This window comes from Chrysochloris asiatica, unplaced genomic scaffold (genome assembly GCF_000296735.1).
Source record: "Chrysochloris asiatica unplaced genomic scaffold, ChrAsi1.0 scaffold00047, whole genome shotgun sequence".
In the NCBI taxonomy this organism is placed as follows: Eukaryota; Metazoa; Chordata; class Mammalia; order Afrosoricida; family Chrysochloridae; genus Chrysochloris; species Chrysochloris asiatica.
In genome coordinates, this window is record NW_006408565.1 from 4,865,987 (window position 1) to 4,878,478 (window position 12,492).

At 48.6% G+C, this 12,492-nt stretch overlaps 1 protein-coding gene across 1 annotated transcript in view; it reads left to right on the forward strand.

The window, feature by feature from the left end:
* Positions 1 to 1,654: 1,654 nt before the first annotated feature.
* Positions 1,655 to 12,492, forward strand: part of LAPTM5 (lysosomal protein transmembrane 5) — a 28,588-nt gene continuing 17,750 nt past the window's right edge. The window contains exon 1 of the mRNA XM_006862195.1: positions 1,655 to 1,764. Coding sequence (XP_006862257.1) covers positions 1,678 to 1,764 — 87 coding nt within the window. The 5' untranslated portion in view covers positions 1,655 to 1,677. The remainder of the gene's footprint in view (positions 1,765 to 12,492) is intronic.

Below are 12,492 nucleotides of genomic sequence, written 5' to 3' on the forward strand. Positions count from 1 at the left end.
AGCGTAGGGTTCACAGTCCCATGGCAGCTTCTAGCTCCTACCCTGAAAGCCCCAGTTTACAGGGCTCCCTCAGTCTCACTGGCAAATAAAAAAGGGTTTGCTTCAGTTAATCAGTCACATTTTATGGGCCCTATGGAACAACTCCTGTGAAGACCTTTTATAACCTCTCCTGGGGCAGTAATAATGGTCTGGACTAGTGTCCAACACTAACTCCAACATCTCATATAAGGGTGGGGCTTATGGAAGGAAGCCCCCACTTGATTACCATTAGAAACTTTACATCGCAAGCAATGGCCGTTTCTGCACAAAGCAGGACTCCTAACAGGAAGCTTGCAAGTGCTTCATCATCTCTTCTTTTATTCCAACATGGATAATTTATCATCTGAGTGTGACAAGCTTATTGAAGAAAGCACTTGTTATTGAGTTATCACCAACTCCTGGTAGACCCATGTGTGTCAGAACAGAACTGTGCTCTATAGGGCTTCAGTTTTTCAGATGCAAATCACTAGAACTTTCTTTTGAGGTACTTTGTGTGGATTCGAACTTTCAACGTTTCTGTTAGCAGTTGGGCACATTAATCATTTGTGCCACCCAGGGATTCCTAACTTTCTTAGTATTGTCATGTTCCACGGAGCAGGTTATGTATGACTCACAGTGACCCTGTATTCCTCGGAAACCCTGTACAAGGTTGCTATATGAGTCGGAACTGACTCTACTGTCCAATAACAACAACAACAACAACAACAACAACAATTCATGGTTAATTTATTATAACATCCCCCAGAGTGAGGGGGAAAATCTTTCATTGTGCAAGTGTCAAACCCACACCGCGGGTTTGACTGAAGGTCTCCCAGATTGCTGTGAGGATTTAATGACTCACAGGAAGAACATCGCCTGGGGCCGGTGCATAGTTTGACCCACAGTGTTCTGTCCTGGTTGGGAACCCTCCGCCCCTCTTCCCTCTGAGCTCAGGGAGAACATGATTTTCTCTGCAGCTAGCTGTAGAGCTTGGACCACCACTCCAATGGGTGGATGGCTGTGGAACAGTCAGCTTGTATTCAAATTCGCATTCCTCCTCAGATGAGTTATATAACCCTGGATGAGTCATTTTCTCACTATCTACCTCAATTTCTTCCTCTGTAAAATGGGGATAAGAATAATATCTCCCTCAAAAAGGAGTTAATCCAGGAATGTGCTTAGAATGAGTCTTGGCATGTAGGGAATACTTATAGGACAATGACAGTTCTTGCAGCCAGCCAGATATGGGTTTGAATCTTACCACCAGCACCATTGCTGTATGATTCCGGGTGAGTGTAGGTTACTCTGCCTCTTCATCTGGAAATGGGTTTGACCCCGGCCCCTGCTTCCAAGGTTGGTGGCGAGCATTCAGTGAGCAGGGTGGCAGAAGGGCAGGACCTCTGTTGTAAGGGTCTGCCCTCCATGACAAGCCCCCCTTGGGGTGGTGGAGACCTAGTCAGTGGTTCTCTGTGGCAGGCTGTGGGCCTTCCCCCATCGTCCTTCCATCTGCCCCGCCCCAGTTGTGACGACCTTGCCCCTGCCTATCTAAGGGACAGGAAGGAAGTGAGGAGGACAGCTGGTTGCTTCCCCTTTTCTATCCCTACTCCAGGTACCCAGCTCCTTCCTCTTCAGCGCCTCAGAGGAGGGGACATCGAAGCCATGGCCCCCCGAACAGCTGCCATCCGCCAGACCTGCTGCTGCTTCAATGTCCGGATAGCCACCACCGCCCTGGCCATATACCATGTGGTGAGTGTCTGGCAGGCTCAGGGAAACCGTGTGTTTATGTGTGTGTGTATGACTCTGTGTGTGTTTGATTGTATGTGAGTGTGTGTCTGTGTAACTCTATCTCTGTGAATGCATGTGTGTAAATGTGTGTGTAACTCTGTGACTGAGTGAATAGCTGTGTGTGTTTGCGATTATGTGTGTGTGTGACTGTGTATTTGTGTGTTTACCTCTGTGAGTGTGTGTCTGTATATTTGTGTGTGTAACTGAGTGTGTGAGTGAATAACTGTGTGTGTTTGTGATTGTGTGAATGTCTGTGAGTGTGTGATTGTGTATTTGTGTGTGAGGGTGTGGTGTGTGTGGAAGAGTATCATAATCTCGGACTTACTGAGCCCCCCTCAAATGTGAGGACTACTGTTCACCACCTTTCTGTGGGATCCTGGGCAAATCCCTTCCCTACTCTGGGCCTCAGTTTCCTCTCTGCAAGTGGGGGTGGGGAAGGCAGCTCTGCAGTTGTCCCTGGTGCAGAGCAGTGGAGGGAGAGGCCCTCATCCTGAATTCTTACTGCGAGTTCTTACTACATCATTCATTCTGGAGTTCAGATTCGGCCTCTGTAAAATGGAGCAAAAGTACAGCCACAAGTGTGTCTGGAAGCAAACGAAATAGCGGGTGTGGCAGTGTTTGGGAACCCAGACTATAGAGAACTGTGGGCCTGAGGCTATTCCAGCGTGGGGGTGGGGGTCAGGTCCCTGGTACAGCTCCTGTGCTCCCCATAGGACCTGGACCTCCTGAACATTTGTGGGGACGAGAAGTGGGAGTGGTTCACGCAGGGAGAGGGGCCCGGAGCCCTTTAGGCTTACAGCTGGTTCCTATTGATTTCGGGCTTCTGCCCACCTCAGAAACACTGAGGCCTTGTGGCCGTGAGTAACTGTCCACAGCAGCTGTGGGCAACACTGAGGGACAGGCAGTTCCTCTTTGGGGGCTGATGGTGTGAGGCTTTGTTTCCACTGTAGCTCTGGCCAGTCTCCTGCCCTTCGGGCTGCAGGCTCCTTTCTTTTAAGGTGGTTAAAGTTGGGGGTCTCGGTTCTGTCTAATTCAACTCTTCCTCCCACCTCACCCCTAGATCCAGACCCCTTCCTCCTCAGGTGATTCAAGGCCTATGGTTAACGGTTCTCTCACTAGTCTGGAAGAACTTCCTCAAAACCAGCCTAACTCAGCAAGCTGCAGTCAGCTGTTGTCAACGGCTTAGTCCTGGCTGCATCTGCTGCCTGGGGCAGGCAGGGAGAGCAGGCTAAGGCGAGAGAGCAGCTCTCCAAAGAGCAATGCTTCCGTTTCCTCCTTTAATATGTGGGGATGAGAAGTATTATAATATCTACCTCATAGTGTTGTTGTGAGGGTCAAGGGTGTTTATATCAGGGACAGTGACTGGTGCATAGTCAGTGCTTAGCTGGTGCTGCTGTTATTTGGAGCTAGGAACAGGCCTGGGTTTGACTCTGGGCTCTGCTCCCATGAGCTGTGTTGACTCTGGGTAGTCACTGCCCCTCTTTGCAGCCCTGTCTCTCGTGTGTCCTGGGGAGAGTGACCACTACCCAAGAGCATTTAGGAAGTTAGGGGTGGAGTTTCTGGCACATACTCAGTACTCAGTCAGGGCACAGAGGAGGGCCTCTATTTGTTAACTGGGGACTGAGTGATGCAGAAGCTCTGCTGCTTGGGGTCCCTGATGTGTGACTGAGTTGGTGTTGGAGGTCTGGGGTAGACAAACACTAGAATTTTGGGGAGAGGAGACTCATGCTCACCAGAGACTGGGGAATCACTGTGAACCTCTCAGTAAGCCTGGCCTTACCCTGGCCTGCGTGCAAGGCCTTTCCCTTTGCAACCTCGAAACATGACAGGGGTGAGATGAACCAGCAGCCGGGGCCCACTACTTTGCTGTGAGTTTCTTCTACCTCTGCTCTGTCTGCAGGTGCCTCGCAGCCTGAGACCATGGAGTCAGGAGGAACCAGGGAGAGAAGAGCTAGGGTGTGCATGCCTGTGGTATGCGTGTGGTGTGTGTAATGTGTGTGGCAGGTGTGTTTGTGTTGTGAACGTGTGTATCTTTTTGTACATGAATATCCTGTGTGTGTGTTTAATGCCTGCCGTGTGATGTATGTGAGGAGTTTGTGTACATGTGTATATGATGCGTGTGGCATGGGCATGTGTGATATGTATGTCATGCGGGTATCATATATGCATGTAAGATGTAACGTGTACCATGCATTGCACATCTGTGTGTCTCATGCCTGCTATGTGATTTATGTGAGGAGTTATATAGTGTGTACATGTGTGATATGAGTATGAATCATGTGGGGTGTGCACATGTGATATGTAGGTCATGCATGCATCATGTATGTATATAAGCCGTGATGTGTATCATGTTGTATATCTGTGTGTTTGATGCCTCCCATGTGATATATGTGAGGGTGTTTATGTAGTGTGTGCACATATGATATGTGTATGCTGTATGTGGCCTGCTGTGGGATATGTAATGCATGTGAGATGTATGCTGTGTGTGGTTGTGGTGTGTTTCATGTGTGTTTGTATGCTGAGTTCAGTATCTGATAAAGGGAGCAGGCAGCCAGCCTTTTCACTAGAAATGCGTGTGACGTGAGTTTGGGTGGGGGTTCAGTAAAGTGTGAGAGTCCTCGCTGTGCCTTCCTGGGAGTGCCGGTCCCCCACTGCTCCCCTCACTGTGGGCTCTGTGTGCGTCAGACATGTCTGAGTCACGCTGGTGGCTGTGTGTTCTGCTGTCAGGAAGAGCTCCAAGGCCCTTGCCCCTCTCCACAAGTTTATCACTCCAAGTTCTTATCACCTCAAGGCGAGCGTGACCCTGAGGGAGCTCCAGGACACTGGGCCATCCCACACCATGTCTCCGGGACCTCTGAGGGACAATGTGGTGTGTTAGGTATATTTGTAAGTAAGCACAAGTAAACCTGAGCTTCCCTTGCTGATTGGGTAATCCACCCCTATACCTATAATGTGAGCCACGGGAAGCCATGGAATGCTTTAGAACAGGAGAAAGTGTGAGAACAGAAGAGAAACGTGGACGCTGCTCCACTGGTCCAGGCCCTCAGCTCTAGGCTGGAGCCCTCCAATGATCCCAGGAGGAGACCCTCTTCCTGTCCCCTTGGTGAGAGGTCTCTGTTCCTTCCCGGAAAGGGCTGGGACTTTCCTGGGGCACAGGCTTTGGGTGGCAGGTGTGCTGACAGGCCCTTAAACATCTGGGTGGAAAAAAGAAGCTGCTCTCTAGATGCGTCGATTACTCAGGCTGTTGTGTCATCTGGAGCCAGCCATGGGCGACCACCCTACACATTATGAGCTATTTGCGGACTTGTCTCCTCTGGGGAGCTCTAAATCGGGCTTCTGGGTGTCCTGAGACGGTGCTCCGCTTTATGAAGCTTTGGGGGTGTTACCATGGGAAGATTCTCATGTGTCCGGTGAAGAAGCTGCAGCTTCCTCAGACTCCCTCTGGGTTGGTGTAGAGGACTCTATGTGTCACATAGGAAAGAACTTTCTTAAGTTGACTTCTTTAGTCCTGGCTTGCCTATCCACCCTCACCTCTCCTCCCCAAGATGCCTGGAACTCCACCACTAGAAATTCATTGTCTGGATCAAAAACTTATATAGCTGCTATGATATCAACAACACAGAAAGAAACTACATCACAACAAGAGGGGAGGAAATGTGGCAGATGCTAACTGTGGTTTTCTCTGGCTTTACAGCTCTCATTTTTTCCCTTCCTCGTCTACTTTTCTGTTTTGTTTTTTTTTTTTTTTGTATTTGGTACAATGTGCATATATGACTTCTTTTAAATACACTTTAAATTTTAGAACAGCTTTAGATCTCAGAAAACTTGTGGAGTTTTAAGTATAAAGAGTCCCAATATAGCCCACTTGTCAATTCCCCTATTGCTAGTAACTTTCACCCATCACAATGAATGAACCGGTCCTGATCCTTTATTATTAACTAAAGTCATATTTACTTGTTACCTGCTCTTGAGTAGGTCCCTAACTCATGGTGACAATATGCACTATGGAATGAAATGCTACCTGCCATCACCACCATTGGTTGTAAATTAGAATGTTGTGACCCGTACGGTTTTGATTGGTTGATTCTTTGGAAGGAGATTGCTAGGTCTTTCTTCTGAACCAATTACTGTGGAGTTGATTCTGATTTATGGGGACCCTATGTGCGTATAGTAGAATGGCACTCTATAGGGGTTTCATTGGCTGATTTTTCAGAAGGAGATTATCAGGCTTTTCTTCCAAGGTGCCTCTGGATGGACTTGAACCTTCAACCTTTCATTAAGTGCTGTTTGTACCACCTTTCCTTCGTTTTCCAGATGTCCATTTTCTGGTCTAGGATCCCATCCAGGAAACACAATGCATGTAGTTATCACGTGTCTTTGGACTCTTCTTGTTTGTGACAGATTCTCAAGCTTTTCTTGTTAGCTAACATTGAGGAGGATTGGCCAGGCATTTTGTAGAATGCCCCTCTGTTGGGATTTGTCTGATGGTTTTCTCATGATTAGATTAGGCTAATGGGGCCTTGGGGAGGAAGACCACAGAGATTCAGTGTCCTTCTCAATACCTCACATCCAGGGTACATACTGTCAACATAACTCATTAGTGTGGAAGCGGCCTTGACCATCTGGCTAAGGTTGCATTGTCAGGTTCCCCACTTCCCATATTGTATTCTTTGTAACAAAGCTGCTATGCAGAGCAGAGTCGACACTTAGCCAGAGGGGCATTCGGCTCCACCTCCTTGAGGACTACAGAACTACATAAATTATTCGTAATTCTTCTGCATAGGAGATTTATTTATTTATTCAACATCCAATCAGCACAGAGTCATGACCATTTGTTTTATGCTTTGGGTTATAATCCAATACTACTTCCTCTTGTTGCTCATGTGCATTCTTTTTAAGTTGGGAGAATAATATTAAGCACCCTTTATTATTATTATTATTTTTAAACTTTTTGTTGTGAATCGAATGAAGGTTAACAGAGCAGATTGTCAGTTTTACATTCAACAGATCATATACTTGCTTCATTACATGGTGGCAATCCCCTCATTGCACCAACAGTTAAACAGCATTTACCTCTATTCCCTTTAACCACTGCATCCCTCTCTGTGCTGCCACCCACATCTTTTTCTTCCAACCTTCCTCCGGTTGTCTATTGCCTGCCCTGTCACCCATGTCAATGCGTGTCTACCCTCTAGCACATGAATCATTTCCTCCTCTCCCCAAAACCATCATAGGTTGTTTCTTTTATCAAGAAATATATATATAATTGTCTAAACAACCAAAGGGCATATTCTGGAAGCCAGCCTCCTGTCTGCCAACACACAGTCTTTCTCTTTCTATGAGTCTAGAGTCCTCAGCTGTTCTTTCTCTCCATGTCCTCATCTCTTCCTCTATCTCTGGTGTCGCTGCTTCTCTAGTTAGGGTCCCACATTCCACTCATGCTCACCTCTCTTGATGGTCCTAGGGTCCTCTCATCCTGGAATGTTGAATGAACTACTCTTCCCTTTATGTTACAAAACATCTATCTTTAGAGTTGTGACAATCACAATTAGTCATGATAACAATTACTCACTACTGATTCAAATGAATCTTAACCCCATCTCCTTTCATCAGACCCATCTAGACAAGATGAAAACTATCCAGTGGGGATTCTACAACCCGCCCCCCCCCACCGCCCCCGCTCCCCCCACACACTCTGAAACTAAACTTCCTCTTGAAAACTTACGAACCAGCCACTTTGTGCCTTTATAGGTTCCCTTCACCCCATTTTAGGTTGCCCGTCCCCATCAACCCTGTGTAAAGAGGTGATTGTTGTTGTTGTTGTTAAGTGCCGTCGAGTCGATTCTGACCTATAGCGATCCTGTATAGGGTTTCCAAGGAGCAACTGGTGAGCTTGAACCACCGACCTTGCAGTTCAAATGACTTTGCAGCCTGACGCATTAGCCCACAGTGCCACACCAGGACTCCACAGAGGTGATAGCAAACTTCGTTATTTAAAGAAATCTCTATTGCCCGAGTGCAGCTATGTTCTCAGACATATGCTTTTGTTTAAAAAAAACAACAACTTTATTGTGAATTGAGTAGAAGGTTCACTAGTAGATCATCAGGTTTACATTCAACAAATCAGACACTTAATTCCATCTCAATGGCTGCAGTCTCCTCAGTAACCTATCCCACTTCCTCCTTATGTTTCCTGTTTCCATTTCTCTTTCTTTTCCAGCCCTGCTGAAATCTGTCCTCCGGTAAATGCTGTTCTTTAGATCTCGAATGGCTGACCATTCCATGGTGCGTGTATCTCACGAGTGTTGTGCCCCCTATATTCCAAAAATTGAGTCACGGGGATGTCAGACATGCTTTTATGGGTCCTACCCTGAGCCTGGGGATAGGATTCATTTGAATCAGTAGTGAGTAATTGTTATCATGATAAATTGCGATTGTCACAGCTGTGAAAGTAGAAATTTTATAACATAAAGGGGAGAATAATTAATTCAACATTCCAGGAACAGAGGACACTAGGACCATCAAGAGAAATGAGCATGAGTGGAATGTGGGACCCTAACTGGAGAAGCAGCGACACCAGAGATAGACACAGAGTTGTCGTATCCTGACATCCAGGAAGGAGGCTGCGAGGAAAAACTGTGCTAAGGACTTGGATAGATGGCAGTTCTGGCTGTATAGGGTGCAGATAAGGGGCCTCAGCCCAGCCTGGGTGGGGAGGAATCAGGAACGGCTTTCCTGTGGAGGTTCAGTCCTAAGGATGGCTAGGACTTCACTGGACTTAGCTGGGGAGAAAGGCCATGCTAGGCAGAGGGTACAACATGAGCAATGGCTTGGAGGTGGCAAAGAGCATGTGAGCGGTGGAAATAAATGCTGAAGGTTCCTGAAGTTGGGGCTTAGGGAGGGTGGATGAAGGGTAAGGAGTCCTCGTGGTGTAGGGGTTAAGCATTCAGCTGCTAGAGAAAAGGTTGAACCTACCAGCCTGTCCTCTGGGGAAAGGCGTGGCAGTCTGCCTCTGAAAACAACTTGTTGTTGTTGTTGTTGTTAAATGCTGTTGAGTCGGTTCCGACCCATAGCGACCCTGTACAGGGTTTCTGAGGCTGTAAATCTTTACGGGAGCAGAAAGCCTCATCTTTCTCCCGCGGAGCGGCTGGTAGTTTCGAACTGCTGACCTTGTGGTTCACAGCCCGATTCATAACCACTACTCTACCAGAGCCTTGGAAATGCTATGGGGTAGCTTTCTTCTGTCTTATAGGTTCAACATGGGTCAGAATCAACTTGATAGAAACAGTGTGCTTTGGTTTTCTAATTTTTGTGGGGAGACACGAGGTGAGGTGAGGTGGAGGTTGGAGAGAGAGATCATCAGGGGTGAGTGAGACTGGGCTGAGGCCTTTGATTCATTCAGGCTACACACTAAAATGATGTTGGAGGGCCTCTGCTTGGCCCAATCCTCTCACTTTACAGATGAGCAAAGAGAGGCCTAGGGAGGACCTCTGACAGCTGCAGGTCACGCAGAGAGGTGAGACAGGGGCCCACTGCAGGCTGCCTTTGCCCACAGCACACAAGGATGCAGAATGAACAAATAAATCCCTCACCTGGCCCACCAAGAGCTTGCCCTAAGAATTCTAAGAATTTCCGGGACTCCTCTCTCTGCTCTGCTGTGGAGGCTGTCAGTTATGACTGGGTAGATGACAGACTTGGCTGTGTGAACTTGCTGGGGCTCAGTTTCCTCATCTCTTAAATCGAGCCCGTGGTTGCTGTCTTACAGTGGCTATTCTGAGTTCAGGAGTCTATATGACCTGGAGGAATGGGGGACTGGCTGGCCAGTGGTGCCCAGGAGGCCACACCATTCAAAGGTTCATCTGTTTGGAACCTAAAAATAGACCCCAACTGCCATGTGAGCAAAGCCCCTTGGGGCAAGTCTGTTAGAATCTGCCACCTTCATGCCTGATGAGAGGGGCCTTGTTCTCTGCCACTGCCACCCTGTGCCCCTCCTGGTAGAGATGCCAGGCCAGTGGGGGTAGGACCCTGCCCCAACACCATGTCTGAGGGACCCTGGTCAGAACAGAGTTGTGTTCCTCAACTTTGGGTGTGCACCCACCCTCCAGCTTATAAAGCATAGAAGACCCCCACAGCCCCTGAGGTGGCAGCAGGCCCCACTGGATCAATGAGGGGATGGGGTGGGCATGACATGCACAGTCTTCTGGGGACAAAGATAGACTCTTCTTGGTGTACAGGGCTGGCCAGTTACCTGTATCGGGGGGTGGGAGGGGCGACACAGGTCAGCCCCCAGGTGGGCCTTGTCCTCTCTCCACATAGGCCCAACATCAGAGGAAAGGGTCTTCTGGGGATGGGTAGTGGGTGGTGGTCTTTGTCATTAGGAGTCACCTTGGTTAGCATCTCTGAAGGACATAGCTGGAGGACAGAGCCTGGCCGAGGCCTGTCCTTCTCCTTGCTGGCCTTGAGCTGTCTAGAAGTGAGGCTTTATTTTGAGCCCTGAGCAGCAGCTCAGAACCGGGAGTGTGCTCTGAGTCTGGTGTTGATCTCCCAGGGGACCTTTCTCTGCGTGGGGCTGGGGTGGTGTGTGTAGAACTATGACTGAGACCGAAAGCAGACCTAGAAGCTACAAAGAGAGGGACCTGGCTGCATGTCCTTCCAGACCTCTACCCTGCTGCAGGCTCGGTGCATGGCATGCCTCCTCCAGCCTCAGTTTCCTCAGCTGACAGATGGTGGTCAATAATCCTTACCTGCAGTGTCATTAAATAAAACACACTCTGGGATGTGGATGAGAGACAGATCTTCGACATAGTGAGCACCTTGCAAGCAACAGCTGCCATTGGAAGCTCCACTTTATAGAAGAGGAAACTAAGGCTCAGAGAGGCTGAGAGATTCTCTTGTCCAACCAGATGGACAAGAGCCCAGGGTCTTGTTTTCAGGCCGGGTTCCTCCATGTCGTGGATGGACAGGCTTCTCAGCAGTGATGGGGTGGGAATCTCCTGTAAAAGCAAGGAGCCTTGTTCTTAGAAATGCAGAGTCCACCTGGGTACCCTATGTAAAGTCTCATCTCAAAATGGGAGATGAATGGGAATGATAATAGAAGCTGCCTCACAGAGCCAATGAGGGAGGGTGCCTGGGGGTGTTCCCAGGAAGGCCTGGTATTTCACAAATATGATGACTATGGTGGAGTCCTAGTGCGGAGCTGTGGGTTAATGTGCTGGATGCAATGGGGTTTTGAACTGCCAGGTTGGTGGTTCAAATTCCCCAGTTGCTCCTTGTAAACTATATACAATGTTGCTATGGGTTGGAACCGATTCAACGGCACTTAACAACATGGTGGGCTTTTGCTCTGAGGATAATTCCCTCTGAGGGAAGTGGTTAGGAATCGGGCTGCAAACCGCAAGATCAGCTGTTCGAAACTACTAGCTGCTCCGCGGGAGAAAGATGAGGCGTTCTGCTCCCATAAAGATTGACAGCCTCGGAAACCCTGTACAGGGTCGCTATGGGTCGGAACCAACTCGATGGCACTTATCAACAACAACATTGGCTAATGAGAACAGTTTGAAGGGGTGGGGTGGAAGGGGCTTCCCTAGATGGTGAGGAAGTGGAGGGTGATAAGGGTTCTGACCCAGGAGGCTGACTGGGAGCTCCCAAATGTTTGCACATAAAGGGAGATTTGAAGAACTCCCAACCCCTAGGTGAGGAATTCCTGTGTGGTGGGACTCGCTGGGCACAAGCAGGGGAGGAAAGATCTCTGAGGATGGAGAGGGGCTTGCCAGACACTTGATCTGAGTCAGGCTCCCCCAGCACTATGCAGGGGTAAACTGCGAGATTGCTCTCTGCACCCTCATCTCTATGATCTTGGGCATCTGGTGAGAGTCCCCTTCCACCCCAGGGCCTTTCTGCTTCTCTCCCATTCTCTCCCACCCCGAAAGCCAACTCTTTTTGATGCATAGTTCAAAAGTCACCATCCCTGTAAAACCAGAGCATCCTTATGTTCATCCCCAGCATCTCATATCCCACCTCCCCATCCCCCACGGCTCCCACATGGCCCCTGGTGGCACAGTGGCCTAGGCATTAGTCAGCTAACTTCAAAGTCGGAGGTTCAAACCCACCTGCTCAGAACAGGGGACAGATAAGGCTGCTCCGGTGTAAAGATTTACAGCCTCAGCTCTGAGGAGGAATAAACTCAGTGGCAGTGGGTTAGGTTGGGTTTTGGTTTAGCGTCAGGCACATAAAAAACCAGTTGAGTCAATTCCAACTATGCGACTTCATGTGTGGAGCACAATGCTGCACAGGGTTTCTCCGGAAGTAGATTTCCAAGCTTTTTCTTCTGAAGTACCTCTGGGTAGACTTGAACTGCCAACCTTTTAGTTAGTGGTTGAGTGCTTAATTGTTTATGTCACCCAAGGACTCTAGATGGCCCCCTATCACATTCACTAAGACAGATTGCTTGCAATTGCCTGAATGTGTCTCATCCACTCTTGCCTTTGCTCCTGCTGTGTCTTCTGCCTGGAGCACTTGTCAAGTCAGGTGTGGGATAAGGCCTCTAAGAGGCTTTCTTTGAGCCTCAACTCTGGGTTCCATCTGCGGGGTCCCTGGGTGCCCTCTGGTCTGGAGTTTTGTCCAGGGCTTATGCATAGGAGGTGCCAGACAATATTTATTTGGTCTGATTTTGGTATGTGTCATGGACCT